Source organism: Pseudorca crassidens, chromosome 6 (genome assembly GCF_039906515.1).
Source record: "Pseudorca crassidens isolate mPseCra1 chromosome 6, mPseCra1.hap1, whole genome shotgun sequence".
Lineage (NCBI taxonomy): Eukaryota > Metazoa > Chordata > Mammalia > Artiodactyla > Delphinidae > Pseudorca > Pseudorca crassidens.
Window position 1 is genome coordinate 124,307,986 of NC_090301.1, and position 15,403 is coordinate 124,323,388.

At 57.7% G+C, this 15,403-nt stretch overlaps 1 protein-coding gene and 1 long non-coding RNA gene across 2 annotated transcripts; one reads left to right on the top strand and one right to left on the bottom strand.

Moving 5' to 3' along the window:
* The first annotated feature begins 3,959 nt into the window (after positions 1 to 3,959).
* On the top strand, positions 3,960 to 14,294 carry PROC (protein C, inactivator of coagulation factors Va and VIIIa). Its single transcript, XM_067742250.1, is given in 10 exon segments — positions 3,960 to 4,071; positions 4,201 to 4,393; positions 5,730 to 5,783; positions 7,077 to 7,243; positions 8,653 to 8,677; positions 8,797 to 8,993; positions 8,995 to 9,175; positions 11,093 to 11,241; positions 12,373 to 12,490; positions 13,591 to 14,294. Coding segments are annotated over 9 exon segments (1,515 nt in total). The 5' UTR covers positions 3,960 to 4,071; positions 4,201 to 4,347; the 3' UTR covers positions 14,169 to 14,294.
* On the bottom strand, positions 5,145 to 9,455 carry LOC137226740 (uncharacterized). The gene is made up of 3 exons (XR_010944498.1): positions 8,785 to 9,455; positions 6,705 to 6,952; positions 5,145 to 5,879 (listed from the first exon to the last, which is right to left on the bottom strand). It is a non-coding gene; the product is annotated as an uncharacterized lncRNA (long non-coding RNA).
* Positions 14,295 to 15,403: the final 1,109 nt, after the last annotated feature.

Below are 15,403 nucleotides of genomic sequence, written 5' to 3' on the forward strand. Positions count from 1 at the left end.
CTACAACCCACCTATTAGAATAGCTAACAGTTAATAAACAAAACCCAAAGAACTGACCACACCAAATGCTGGGGAGGATGCAGAGCAGTTAGAACATTTGTATGTTGCTGGTGGGAATGCAAAATAATATAAGCCACTTTTGATAACAGTTTTGCTCTTTCTTTTTTTTTTTTTAACAAAAGTAAACATGTACTTACCACATGACTCAGATCCCATTCCTAGATATTTGCCCACAAGAAATGAAAACATATACCCACACAAAGACCTGTGCGTGAATGTTCTAGCAGTTTTATTTAATAATAGCCAAGAAGTGGCAAACGGATAGCAAATTGTGGTACCTCTGTATAATGGAAACTACTCAGCAATAAAAGGAAACTGCTGATACACACATCAACATGGATAAATCTGAAAAGCTTCATGTTGAATGAAAGAAGCCAGTTTTAAAAAGGCTACATACTGTAAGGATTCCATTTATACGCCATTCTACAAAAAACAACAGAAATCAGATCAGTGGTTGCCAGGGGCTGGGGGTGTTAAAAATGTCCCATTTAATTATTGTGCTGGTGGTTACACTATTACAGACATTTGTCAAAACAAACAGAACTGTTCATTCAAGAGGAGTGAATTTTACTGCATGTAAATTATACCTCAAACCTATTTTTTAAAAAAAGAATAATAATAATAAAAAAGAATGAAATAATGCCATTTGCAGCAACATGGATGGACCTAAGTGAGTCCGTGGATGGACTCACTAAGTGAAGTGAGTCAGACAGAGAAAGACAAATATCATATGATATCACTTATATGTGGAATCTAAAAAAAATGATGCAGATGAACTTGTTTATAGAACAGAAACAGACTCACAGACTTAGAGGGCAGGCTTGTGTTTGCCAAGGGGGAGAGGTGGGGGAGGGATGAAGTGGGGGGTTAAGACTGGCATATGCACGCTACTATATGTAAAACAGATAATCAACAAGGACCTACTGTATAGCACAGGGAACTATACTCAAGACCCTGTAATAACCTATTTGGGAAAAAAATCTGAAAAAGAATAGATATATGAATATGTATAAGTAAATCACTTTGCTGTGCACCTGAAACTAACACAACATTGTGAATCAACTATACTCCAATATAAAATTAAAAGAAAAAGAATCAATGTGTCCTTGTGCTGTTGACATCATTTCCCCCGGGGGGGTTGATCCTCACCTTCTCTCTGGGATATTTGGGGAGCCCAAGAGAAAATTGTTGTCGATTAATCGATCACCTGTTAAGTCTCAGGCTCACCTTGTAGAAACTATTTGATCCTCATAACAACCACCTGAGGTGGATGCTATTCTTGGCCTCGTTTATGGAGTAGAAATTGGGGCCCAGGGAAGTTAAACACCCAGCCAGGAAGATGCCAAGATGAGGTTTAAACCCGCGTAAGCCTGACCCCAAAGATGAAGTTTTTGAACACCCCATTGCTGGATGCCGTCTGATAATTTTGACTTTCTGTTTCCCCACACACACACCTTTGCTTCTTGTTCCTTCACCTGGGTCCTCACAAATTCAGGGAATTCCCTGCACACAGACGTCCTTCCTGTCTCTCAATCACCTCTGGCTGGGATGCCTAAATTCTGCTCTAGCATCTGGAGTCGACCTGACTGAATTCGGGCCCATGTGGGGTGACACACCTGGGAAGAGAAACCCCAGAGTCAGACAAGGTCGGTCATCCGCGCCCACAAAGCCGGGTGGAGCTGCACCTTGGAGCAGCGGTCTGGACCCTTCTGTGGGACCAGAGCAGCGCCGCCTGCTGGAAGCCTGTTGCAGGTAAGCAGAGACGCTGGATTCCAGGCTGCACCTGGACTCTCCAGGTGATGCCAGGCTTTCAGAGCCAGCAGAACTCGGCAATAGCTGGTGGCGTGGACCTTCCCTGCTTCAGGAAGGTGAGCCGGGTCTCCTGCGCTGGCAGCCAATGCGGAGGCCGTGATGCGGGCACCCGCACTGCAGCGCCTCAGGAGGCCAACAGGCGTAAAGAGCAAAAGGAGACCTCCTGGCCTCCGGACAGCCTTGCAGGCCTTTGCGGACCGCAGCACTGGTCACTCCTCCCAGTGCAGGTGCTCTGGCTCTTCTGGGTGCCAGTGGGCATCTGGGCTGGTTTGGAAGGGGGTGCCTCGGGCAGAGTCCCTTATTCTTGGTCAGGGCCCGTGGTGGACCCTACATAGACTTCACATGGAGCTGATCTCCTGGGCTAGGCTGGGGAGCAGGTGGGAGGCGAGGAGGTGGTGGGGAAGGGAAGATGGGCGGGAGTCCCTGTGAACACACACAGCGCCTTGCACTTGGCAGGCGGGGTGAGGGGTGGCAGGCGGTGGAGTGGAGGTGATGCCGCAGACCCATGGGGGAGGACCCTGGAGCAAGCACAGGGGTGCAGGAGGCATTTTCACACATTCCTCAGCTTGCAAGCCTCCCCTCTTGTGTGGTCAGGCACGTCGTCTCCATGCTTCCTACCCGAGTCGACAGGACGTGACTTCCCTTTTCCAAGCAGTGGCCTCAGACCCTACAAACAGCCGCTGGCTCCCCACTTCCTCGAGGCTCCATCCCAAACCCTGTCCCCTCCCCCTCCCCACCTGAGGGCCCTTCCTCTTTTACCTGGGTCCTGCCTGCCCTCTGATGTCCAGCTGAAGCTCTGCGTCCTCCAGGCAGCCTTCCCTGACCATCCCACTTGTGCTGATTTCCCTCTCCTCGGAATTCCATAAGCGTCGCCATCTGCACCTGTCACCTGGCCTCCGCCCAGTGGGTCTGCCTTGTTAGACGGTCACCCTGTTCCTCTGGTCTTCTCCAGTGGGCCGTGTGGGCAGCACAAGGGCCTTGTACTCCACAGCCGGGCACGGTGCTGTACCCCAGTAGGAGGCGTCTGGTTGCAAGGACACGTAAGGAAACAGGGGGTTTCCCAGGAGCACAGGGGGACCGCCATGAAGCCAACGGTAGGATATGCCCCGGTCATGACGAGGTAGGATGCTACCGCCCGCCCGCAGCCCACCCGCGACTCTCAGCCTCTGTCTGCACGTTCTACATCTTCCACCTCATCAGCCTCGGCTGCTTTAGTCGGAAACGTCAGTGCCTAGCCTCTGGCTTCAAAACCTGAGTCCAGGGACTTGCCTGGTGTTCCAGTGGTTAAGACTCCGTGCTTCCCCTGCAGGGGCGCAGGTGTGATCCCTGGTCGGGGAACTAAGATTCCGCATGCTGCAAGGCATGGCCAAAAAATTTAAAAATCTGTGAGTCCAGGGCTCACAGTGGAACGAGGCTCTAATGCCATACTCCTCGGGGCCGAGGGAGAGAATCTGATGGACTCCTGGGTCAGGGGACTTCCTGGTGCCGTCACCAGAGGCCAGCAGGGCAGGGTCACACGAGCCGTTCAGGGGCTGGGAGTTTGAGGAGTTTGGTCAAGTCCTCCAAGGAGGGAGTGGGGTTTGGGAGAAGTGGGGGCATCCCCGGCACAGGAAGGAAGATACAGAATAAATGCTGACGGACCGCAGGGCCAGGGCGGAGGCTCCAGGTCGAACCCTTTACTTCTGCTCCTGCCTTTTGTGGCAAACCGGTCAAGAACTGACTGCAGCCTTTCCGGAATCCTGTTTATTTTTCTCACTTGCTCACAGAAGTGGCCAAGAGGTGCTGGGAAGACCCGAGTTCTAATCCAGGCCCGCCACTTACCAGCTCCGTGAATTTGAGCACGTGACAAAAGATTTCTGAGCGTCCTCATCTGCAAAATCGAGGTTATGGGAATAGTCGTGTGCAGTCGTGTGTGCGTGTGCGTGGGCTTGGGGGGCAGTTACCGGAGCGGCTGGAGCTGAGAGTTTAGCCGAGTGCTTGGCACCCACGTGGTAGGGACTCTGAGAGGCATATCTTTTCATGTTTTACATCAAACCTTCATGATGTAATCAGGATGGCCGGCCATTGAGTAATTAACAATGTTTCTTTTCTTTTACGCTGACACATAAAATAGATGCATCTTATAACTAATGGCATCCTAGATTTGGTGAAATATCATTACCGGTTATGCTGATCTGAGGCAAACCGCAGTATCTCCGGGTAAGAATGCCCCCATCGGCTAAAGGGGGACAACGTCCCTCCTTCAGCCAGCTGCTATGAGGCTAAAATGAGGCCGCGTCTGTAGACAGTTTTGACGTCGCCCACCCCTTCCCTCCTTCCCTCCTGCAGGCACCACTGATGGGCACAGGTGGGCTTGGGGCAGACAGAGCGGTCCTGAGCCGGGAACTTGTTTGTTTATCTGTGGAGAGGGAGGCCTCAGCACCAAGGGCCAAGCAAATATTTGCAGTTATGGATTAACTCGAGGTCCAGGCTGTCATGGCGGCAGGAGGGCGACCTTGCAGTTTCTCGGCGGTCCACCCCAGTAAGTCCCCTTCGAGGCAGGTCTGTGAGGGGGGCCGGAGGAGGGTGAGCAGGGCTGAAGGTGGACTCTTCTAAGCAGGGTTTGTTTGAGAGGCTGGCTGGAGCTTGGGGTAAAGGAAATCTGGGCTCTGCTGCCGGCCAGGCCAAGGCTCTGGCTGGCATTCCTCAGGCTGGGGTGCCATGGCTCCCAGGGGCCTTCCTCCCAGACTTTGAGGGAAGTGGAAGTCGGCTGAGGGCCTCCAGACCCCAGAGCCATCGCCAGAGGCAGCTTGGAACCCGGAGCCCTCCAGGCTCCCCACCACAGCCTCACCTCTACTTCTAAACCCTTTAAACAAATGTCAGAATCAGCCTCAGAGGGAGCCGGCAAAGTGGAACATGAGGTTAGACGGGGAGGGGGGTGCCGGTGGGGCAGCCTGGGGGGCAGCGGCGGCTCCTAGGTTTCCGGCCAGCAGGGCTACCTCTGTGGCCTTGTGGTGCGCCTGGTGGTTTGCGGCAGGGGTTAAGGTTCCAGGCCTGGAGCCACACAGGCCTGAGCTCAAGCACTAGCTCTTCCGCTTCCTGGCTGTGGGGGTTTAATAAGCGATTTCTCTCCTGTGAGCCTCAGTCCCCCTCTCTGTGAAATGGGGTGACGACATTAATACCTCCCTCTTGGGTGGTGGTGAGCCTTCGCTGAGATAAGAGTAGCTCATGCTTACTGAGCATTTGCTAGGTGCAAACGTATTCAACAGCTTTATGTAGATTAACTCATTTAATTCTCACAATAACCCTCTGAGGCAGAAATACAGTTTTTCCACCCGTTTTACAAATGAGGCAACTGAGGGGCAGTTAGGGATCTCGCCCGACAATCCTGTCCTGGAGCTGGGATTTGCACCAGGCGCTCTGACTTGGTGGCCTGTCCTCTGAACCATGTCCAAATTTCTTGAAAGACACCGTGACTGTCCAATAAATGTCCGTTATTATTCTTAACCTGGCCTTTAGATCAGCAGAGGCGTCAGCCCCGAATCCTCACCCAGGGAGGGCAGGAACGTTCTGGGTGCACCTGCCCATCACCCTTCTGTGCCGAGTCCCCTTTGATCTTCACCAGGTCGCTGCCCCTTCCACTTCCTGTCTTCACCCTGCAGGCTCGGGTCGTGTGACCTTAGCCCCATATAGACAAGGGGACCGAGGCGCCACGTGGGTGTCTGAATAGTAAACAGGGACCCCCGACCCCAGCTTTTGCCCTGGCGATCCCACCCGGGGCCGGGGAAGGGGGCAGAGCGGGGGCTGGCGCGGCTGCCGGAAGCTCAGAAGTCCTCCTCAGACAGGTGGCAGCAACTTCAGAATGTGGCGGCTTACAGGCCTCTTACTGTTCGTGACCATCTGGGGAGTTTCCAGCGCACCAGCTCCTCCCGGTAAGGCCACTCTCCCACCCCCTCCTCGGGACCCTCGGGGTCTTCACACCTTTCACCGTCTCCCCTGAGCCTCAGGGCCAGAGATGAGAGGCGGACCTGAGGGAACAGGGATAAATTAACCGAGGGGAACACAGCGGCAGGCCGCAGCTCAGGGGCTGAGTCCTGTGGCGATGGCAGGGAGCCCCCGGGGTCGCGGGGTCACGTCCTTCCTCCTACCTGGGGGGTTGGTCACAGAGTCCCCTGGGTCCCCCCACTCCACCGTTCACTCCCTCAACTGTGAGAGCGCCAGGCCCCGCTGCCATGCAAACTGCCCCAGAGCAGCCTGTCCTCCTAAAATGCTCATCTGCTGGCCGCTACCCTGCCCCAACCCCTCCCCTGGTCCCCACGGCCAGGGGACCAGGATGTGGAGAGGAGGAGGCCCGCGGGACAGCTGTGCTGCCTGGTTTCTTAGGCGGCCCTCCCCCCACACCTCCTGCAGCCACCGTGGGCTCTTTCTTCCATTTATGCCTCTTCCTGAGCTGCTCTGTCTTCCTGGTGGCCCTTCCTCCCCACTCCCAGCCCCGGTTCCCACCTGCGGTCCTCTTGGCTCCTATGTCCAGACTCAGTCTGGCACATCTTCCTTTCCTGAGGATGCCCTTCCTGGTCCCGGCACCCTCGAGCCTCTCTTGCTCACTCCCCTGCTTTGGTCCCTCCACCCCAGCTGTCCCCCTGCCCCCAAGGCAGACACCTCTCAGAGCCCAGGAGACATTTGGTGATGCTCCCCGGGTGGCAGGTCTGCCTTGTCCAGGTGTGCCTGCCCTAGGGGAAGGGCGTGGGAAATGCTCCAAGAGGGGGACGGGAGGAGGGGAGGGCAGGGAGGATGGAGGGACGGCTTCACGACGGGGTTGCACCAGGTGTATCTGGAGAACGAGGCCCACTTACCTTTGCAGTGTAATAATAACAGCAGCAGCACGTGGCATTTGTCACTGGCCGCTCATTTCCGTACTAAGTGTTTTACGTGATTATCCCATCCTCATTTTTTGATGAATAAACTGAAGTTTAGAGGGGTAAAGACATGGGCTCAGGGTCACACGGAGGTCGGGCTGGGCTCGGAGGGAGGGAGGTCTGTCGGCCTCAGTGCACGCACCCTGAATGGTCAAGTGTCCTGTCCTCCGATGGCCGGCCCCCTGCTTCGGGAGGAGGAGAGGGTATCGGTACCTGGAATTATAATCCTGAGGGACCCAAGACGAAAACCTCCCCAGGGACTCGCCAGCCAGGCCCCCCACCAACGCGAGCTCCCTGTCTCCCTCCCAGACTCAGTGTTCTCCAGCCACCGGCGTGCCCACCAGGTGCTGCGGATCCGCAAACGCGCCAACACCTTCCTGGAGGAGCTGCGGCCCGGCAGCCTGGAGCGCGAGTGCACAGAGGAGACCTGTGAATTTGAGGAAGCTCGGGAGATTTTCCAAAACATGGAAGACACAGTAAGGCCGCCCGACTGGGTGCAGAGCGTGAGGCTCAGGGGTGGGACCTGGAGCGGCAGCCGGGGGCCCCTTGGGGGTCCTGGGAAGCGGTGGGCACCAGCCCCTTACCCTCCCAGCTTGCCAGGGGTGCAGCAGTGGAGTAAACAGCCCTATGGTCTTGGCCAGGGCACGTGGGACTCCAAGAAACAAAACTCTGCAATGAGCGCGAGAAGCGTCTGGGGAAGCCTTAGGCAGGGATTCCCACCCAATCCCACTGGAGGTAGCTCAGTCCCCCTCTCCACCTGTGACTGGCCACCCCAGCCTCCCCTCTTCTCCCTCCCTCTGATCCAGAGGCCAGCACCCCTGCTTCCACCCTGCTGACCAGGTGACCCAAGACTCCCTGATGTCTGGGCACACACACTCACTCTGTGCCTTAGACACTCCAGGGGTGAAACCTGATTGCTCAGGGGATCCAAGGAAAGGGTCTGTGTCCTCTCTGGCCCCCAGGGCCCTGCGGTGGTGGCCCTGAGGTGGTAGGATGCGCTCGGTAAGGGAGGTGTTCCTGATACAAGGCTCAGACCCCCTCCAGCACCCAGAGCTCACTTTAGCGACTAGGAGCTGGGGGTCGTGCCACCACCTGGGTCCCCTTCAAGCTGTCTGTAGGCATGCCCTTCCCACTCAGCTCTCACAGCTGAAGGCGGAGCTCTGGGTGGCTTCCTCTCTTGCCCTCAGCCCCCATCTCCACTGCCTCTTCCCCCAAATGGCCTCCTCAGCAGATGCCAAGATGATTTTCGGCAGGCACAGCCTGGGCACATCACACCCCTCCGGTGCCTCCCCCCCCCACCCAGGGTCTCCCAGGCCAGCAGGGGGGCTTTCGGCCTGGGCATCAAGCAGTGGATCTCAGGGACTGGTGGTCCCAGCCCAGCAGCAGAAGTGCCACCAGAGAGCTGCTTAGAAAAGCAGACTTTCTGAACCGGCAAAAGCCCTGTCTCACACACACGATGTCCTGCTCGTCACCCAGCTCTGAGGCCAGGCTCAGGGAAAGAGCAGACACCCGGTGCCTGGAGGGATGGAGCTGGAAGCAGGCAGAGCACCCTGGGGGTGGGGGGTGGGATTTGGGTCCCTTCCTTTGCAGAGGCTGCTGGGGTAGCAGCCAGCGCCCAGAGGACGCTTCCAGCTGCACGGGCGGGAAACGGGGGGCGGGTTTGGGATGTGGGGTGGAGATGGGCAGAGGGGCAAGGAGCCTGGCTTTTCTCAGGGTGCAGCTGCCCAGAGGCTGGGGTTGACCCCTCTTTGTGTGGAAGCCCTTCACTTCCCTGCCCGCTTAGATGCTGCCTGCCGGACCTGGGCCAGCCCGGGGAGGGGCCCCGGGGGCTCCCCATCTACACAGGTGGGCTGACGGCCCCTGACACCGCCCCTTCTCCCCGCAGATGGCCTTCTGGTCCAAGTACCACGGTGAGTGCGCCCCAGACCCCTGGCCGCGGTGCCCGTGCCCCTCGAGGTCTCTGGGCCGCTGGGGGCACGGGGACGGGGCCGGCGGACCCCCGTGATCCCCTCCTTACCCCTCGTCACAGACGGGGACCAGTGCGCGGCCCCGCCGCCGGCGCACCCGTGCGACAGCCCGTGCTGCGGGCGCGGCACGTGCATCGACGGCCTGGGCGGCTTCCGCTGCGACTGCGCGCAGGGCTGGGAGGGCCGCTTCTGCCTTCAAGGTGAGGGGCGGCGGGCGGCGGGCCAGGGAGCTCCCCGGGGCCGGGGGCGGGGCCGGGCGCGCAGAGCGCCGCGCTCTCTCGGCGCCCTCCTGCCGGTCCCCTGCAGAGGCTCGCTTCTCCAACTGCTCGGCGGAGAACGGCGGCTGCGCGCACTATTGCTTGGAGGAGGAGGGCAGGCGCCACTGCCGCTGCGCGCCCGGCTACCGCCTGGGGGACGACCACCTGCTCTGCGAGCCCAAGGGTGAGCCGCAGATGGGGGACAGCACGGGGCGCCCGGGCGGTGAGCAAGCCACAGGGCCGAGTCCCAGGCGAAGGAGACGGGCCGCCCCAACGGGGAGGGAGGGTGCCCTCGGCGGGTCCCCTGCCCGCTCTTGCACTCGCCCGCCCGCCTTCCTCCAGGGGCCGCTGCCCACTCTGGGGGCGTGGCCTGGAGCAAGAACCCAGAGGTAGCGCATCTCCCCAGGGAGGAGCGGATGGGGCGGGCACGCCTCCAGCGTCGTCATCTCTCTTGACGGCTTTATTTCCGCCTTCACCTCTGGCTTCTCTGAGGAGAGACAGGAACCGTGATTCTGCCTCCTCTTCTACTTTCCTTTTTATACATCGAAATTTCTATCGGATTTATATACTTACGCAACAGTCGGAGTTTCACAGCTCTTACCATGATTTCAGCAGGTTGCTCCTCCGTGTGGATCTTCTTGCATTCACTGTGCAGCGCCCTTTTCATGTGGAAATGCGCGTCTTCTATCTCTAGGAACATTTCTGTAGTTATTTCCTTGATGACCTGCCCTGTGCTTTCTCTGTTCTCCCTTTCTGCACCTCCTAATCAGATCTCTTTCCCCGGATTGATCTTCTAGTTTTCTTATCACATTATCTCTTCTAGTTTCCGTATCTTTGACTTTGTGTTCTTCTTTCAGGGAACTTTCCACAACTTTATATTCCCGTCCTTTTACTGAAAAAAAAAGCCAACTCTTCCTTTTAAAGTAATTAGAGATTGACAGGAAGGTGCAAAGAAAGGCCAGGTGGGCCTGTTGGCTGGTGGGCTTTTCTGTGAGACCATCTGAAGGCCCAGGTCACTGGCAGAACCCCTGTTGCCCAGAGTCTTAGGTCTTTAGGCTTTTTTCTGAGAGTAATCCTCCCAGTTCATGCTTGGGTGGTCCCAGCCTGGCTTCCAGCCCCCTGGGGAGAGTAGGGGGAGAGGAACTGGCATCTGCCCCGTCTGCAGATGTCTGCGTGACTCTCTCTGGTCAGCCTTGCGTGTCACTGTTTCCTGTGGCGGTGCCTGGAGTCCCCAGGTCTCTGGTTCACCGTCTGCGGAGAATACACCTAGGGTCTTCTGCAGGGGTCAGAGAGGAGAGTCAAGCCACTGATGAGGGCTCTAGCAGTTTCTTTGACAAGCTCTCAACCTTCCTGCTGTAGCCCCACCTGCACAGCTTCTTCAGAGACACGTGGAGGCTTCCTGGGCGTTTGTGTTGCCAAGCAGCCTGCTCCCTGCGTCTCCTACCACTGGCTGAGGTTTCGGCTTTCTCAGTCGGCCAAGTCAGTTACCATGTCCCTCTGCTGTCCAGCTTCTGGAATCTTGGCGCTGTTGTTTCATCTCCCTTTTCTGTCACTAGGCGATCCCCCTGCTGATGGTTTCCCACTGCTTCTCGCGAGTCTAAGTCTCCCATCGCAGCCTGAATGGCCCTGGCCCGCCTCCCAGCCCTCACTTCTGCTCAGTGCTCTCTCCTCTGGGCTGGAGCTCACAGCCGTGCTCAGAGCCACTCTGCGGCTCTCTGGGCGTGTCCATCTCCTCCTCCCCATAAGTCCTTACCTCTGTTAGGAGCTCGGCAGTATCCCAGCGCTGAGACCTTACTTGTGCATCTCAGGGATTACTCCCAACAGCCCTGGGGTGTCCCAACTCTGAGAACTTTAATGACCTGCCCAAGGGCGCACCGCTAGGTAGAGATGCTGCTTGGTCTGACTCTTGCCATTAAGTGGCGCTGTTCGTTAACCGACTGACTATCCCGAGGGGCTTTGCAAGTTGATAGAATTGAGCGTCTGAGCATCATTTATCCTACAAGGCAGCAAAGGAGGCTGCTGGCAGGAGGGGGACGGAGATGGGAGGGCAGTCTCGGGAGCAGTACCCAGCAGGCACTCAGCAGCCTCCCCCTGCCTTCAGTGACGTTCCCTTGTGGGAGGCCAGGGAAGCGAATGGAGAAGAAACGCAAGAACTTGAAACGTGACACAGACCAAGTAGACCAAGAAGGCCAATTAGATCCACGGCTCATCAGTGGGCAGGAGGCCGGATGGGGAGAGAGCCCCTGGCAGGTGAGAGGAGAGAGAGGCAGCGGCTCACCAGCTGGGTCAGGAGTCACTGAGCCCACCCAGTTCCTGCTCAGGAGGCACCAGTGGGAAGGGAAGTGCAGCCTTTGCTTGGGGTGGGGGGTGGGGGGGCGGCGGCAGTGCTAAGGGTGGAGGGTTCCAGGGAAAGATGGCGCTAACCCGATGGGAGAGGAGCAGCCGGGCAGGGTGGGCTGGGCACCAGGGGCCAAGGGGGAATGTGCAGGAAGGAGAGGTATAGCTTTTAAAAAGAGCTGGAAAGATAATGCTCTGCTGGTGGTATTTGAGGCAGAAGCCTGGCTGAGGGGAGCGGTGTTCTGCGTGGGAAAGGGCTGGGAGGGAGGGTTGTCCTCTGCCCCGCCATGGGAGCTAACACTTATTTGGTCCCCATCTCTGCCAGGCACTGGGTCGGGGGGAAAATTGTCCAGAGATCAATAAGCGGGGGTGGTGGTGGGCTTCCCTGGTGGCGCAGTGGTTGAGAGTCCGCCTGCCGATGCAGGGGACGCGGGTTCGTGCCCCGGTCCGGGAAGATCCCACATGCCGCAGAGCGGCTGGGCCCGTGAGCCACGGCCGCTGAGCCTGTGCATCTGGAGCCTGCGCTCCGCAACAGGAGAGGCCACGACAGTGAGAGGCCCGCGTACCGCAAAAAAAAAAAAAAAAAAAAAAAAAGCAGGGGACTGGCAGGTCTTGGGGAGCTCACAGCCCCCAGGAGATTCAGGCTCCTAAAGACATGGTAACCCAATGGGACCAGAGCCGGCTGACAGCACAGGGACTGAGGGAACCTGGAGAGGGCTCCCAAGGCAGCCTGGGGGCCTCAAAGGCTTCTCAGAGGACTCGACGAGCAGCCTGAGCCCCCGACGGTGAGGAGAACTCTCCGGATGCTGCTGAGGATGGTTATAGGAACAGCACAGGCAAAGGCGGGGAGATACCCTGGAACGGGCAAACTCCATCAAACGTGCAGAAAAGAAAATGCCAAAAAAGTCCATGCCCGTGTGACCAGGGAACCCAGGGAAGACCTATTTACGCAGCTAGTGCCTGGGGCTGTGCTGAGAGCGGGGGCCCTGACACGGAGCTGTCAGAAGGCCGTGTGGTGCCGTCACTGCCCACCCCCCATTACAGGTGATCCTGCTGGACTCGAAGAAGAAGCTGGCCTGCGGGGCGGTGCTCGTCCACGTCTCCTGGGTGCTGACAGCGGCCCACTGCTTGGACGACCGCAAGAAGCTCATCGTCAGGCTAGGTGCGGGCTGGAACCAGGCCGGAGGGGTGGCCCAGATGGGCTGGCCGGGTGGGGAGCCTGGTCTCCGGGGTGCTTGAGCAAGACGACACCAGAGCCGCACAGAAGGCATCTGGGGGAAGAGGCCCGTGTGCTCCCACCCCGCCACTCCTGTGGTGGCATTTTAGACACAATGACACCAGGTAGTTTGCACGGAAGGGATTCTCTTCGAATCTGGTGCCCAGGTGCTTACACACGTGTGTTTGCCAGCGAGGAGGTTACACACATACTTGTGTCTTCACTCTCACTATGTGGAGTGGCCGTGTGTGTGGACCTGCAGCACCCTGGGGTGCAGGGCCACGCTTCACACAGGGTGACCGGGATGGACTGTGCAGCGGGGGCCCTGGCATCTGGTACAGCAGCCAGCCGCTTCCCTGCAACAGCCCAGGGCTCCCCGAGCCTAGACCCCACTCTCTACCAATTTCTGGGGGGCGAGGGTTCTCTCACTCCAATCTTTATGCAAAAAAAAAAAAAAAGAGGCAAAGATCCGTACTGAGAGTGAATGACCAGATTCACACACCCTTGCCATCACGCCCAGCACAAGCAGAGGCCAGTGGCCTCCAGCGGGGCTGGGCTTGGAGGCAGAGCCCTCACCCCCGCTTTCCAGGAACCAGCAGCTCTCCTGAGAAGACCTTGTGTCTTGTGTGTGGTCCAGATCTTTCTTCCCTGGTGGAGCCTGTGTCCGGCTGGCTGCTCCTGCCCTGCCCCCATCTTGGCAGGTGTCCCGTGTTCTCTTTGCGGCTCTGGTCTATGTCCCAGGTCTCCAGGGAGCTTCAGGCTTCCCTGCTGACTGCCCTCCGCCGGTCACTTCCCAGGCCTCACTGCTCCGTCTCTGAGCCAGTCCTGAATTCAGACCAGCGTTCTGCCCCTTTAGGACTGACACTCACGGGCTGTTACCCTTGATAGGGACCATGTGGCCCAGGACAGTGCCGGGCATACGTGGTGACCACTCCTGCTGTCCCTCCACGAGGGCCTGCAGGAGCGTGGCAGCCACGTTGGCTTCAGGAGGCCCCAGGGGAGGGAGGCTCCACCAAGCCCACTCTGACAGCCCCTCTGCCCTGCAGGGGAGTATGACCTGCGGCGCTGGGAGAAGTGGGAAGTGGACCTGGACATCAAGGAGGTGTTTGTCCACCCCAACTACACCAAGAGCACCAGTGACAATGACATCGCGCTGCTGCACCTGGCCCGGCCCGCCACTCTCTCGCAGACCATCGTGCCCATCTGCCTCCCAGACAGTGGCCTGTCGGACCGCGAGCTCACCCAGGTCGGCCAGGAGACGGTGGTGACAGGCTGGGGCTACCGCAGCGAGGCCAAGAGAAACCGCACCTTCGTCCTCAACTTCGTCAGGGTCCCCCTGGTCCCGCACAATATGTGCGTTCTGGCCATGCAAAACAAGATCTCCGAGAACATGCTGTGCGCCGGCATCCTGGGGGACCCGCGGGATGCCTGTGAGGGCGACAGCGGGGGGCCTATGGTCGTCTCCTTCCGCGGCACCTGGTTTCTGGTGGGCCTGGTGAGCTGGGGCGAGGGCTGCGGGCGCCTCAACAACTACGGTGTTTACACCAAAGTCAGCCGTTACCTCGACTGGATCCACGGCTACATCAACGCTAAGGAGGCCCCCCTCCAGAGCCAGGTGCCTTAGCGTCTTCCCCACTTGTGTCTGGACCCCAGAGGACACCCTTGGACGGGGGCTGGGTTGTTGAATGGCCAAGATGTTGGACATTAAAAAGGGCATGGAGCAAGCACAGCAGCTATGGATCTGTCTGTCTTTCCGACCCTTTTCTGGGCTGTTCTGGAGGGAAGTATTTTTGGGGCATCTACTGCACGCCCCACACTTTATGAACTGGATCTTATTTACCTTCCACAACAACTACTCTGTGAGGTAGGAAGGAGCAGACCCAAGGTTTGCGGCGTCTAAAGCCGGTAAAGTTCGGGGAAGCTCGCTTTATGAAAAAGAATAAAACATGGGACTCCAAAACTGGGAGAGTCCCCCCCAGGGCTTTGGACGGGGCCTGTGTGAGCCAGGGATCCTGACGGTAAAGCCAGCTCTGAAGGTAGAGACTGCAGCTCCTCTTACGGGGGAAGAAGCTGAGGTTCAGGAAGGTTTGCATTGTGGAGCCAAAACTCAAACTTGGTTTGACTCCCAAGCCAGGGCCCTTCAGGCCGCCCCCCACTCTTCCTGCTGGCTCTGGAGGCCAGCATCGGCCTGCGTGGGGAGGAGCCAGAGACGCAGAGGGGTTGGTTCAGCCCAGAAGGAACTCACGCTGTAGGTGTGGGGAAGCTATTTAAGAACAATGCTGGGCTTCCCTGGTGGCGCAGTGGTTGAGAGTCCGCCTGCTGATGCAGGGGACATGGGTTCGTGCCCTGGTCCGGGAGGATCCCACATTCCGTGGAGCGGCTGGGCCCGTGGGCCGTGGCCGCTGGGCCTGCGCGTCCAGAGCCTGTGCTCTGCAGCGGGAGAGGCCGCAACAGTGAGAGGCCCGCGTACCGCCAAAAAAAAAAAAAAAAAAAAAAAGAACGATGCCACACAATCGTGAATAGTGGTAGGCTGTTGACTCTGTCTTGACCTGGCCTCAAAGGCATAACTGAGAGAAATCAGTTAGGATGCACCCGACAACAGGGGAGAGTGGTGACACAAAGCCGAGGCAATTAGTCTAAAGTCATTAAATGTGTGACTCGCAAGTCACTTCTGTTCTCTGGGCAAATGGAAAGATTAGATTGAGAGCAGTGGTTCTCAACCTTCAGTGTACTTTTGAATCTCCTGGGGGCTGGGGGTGTGGGTGAGGGCTTTCAAAGACATCTACATCCAGTTTCACCCACAGAGATTCTGGTTTAGTTGACTTAGGGTGGGGAACAAAAACACTGATATTTTTTAAA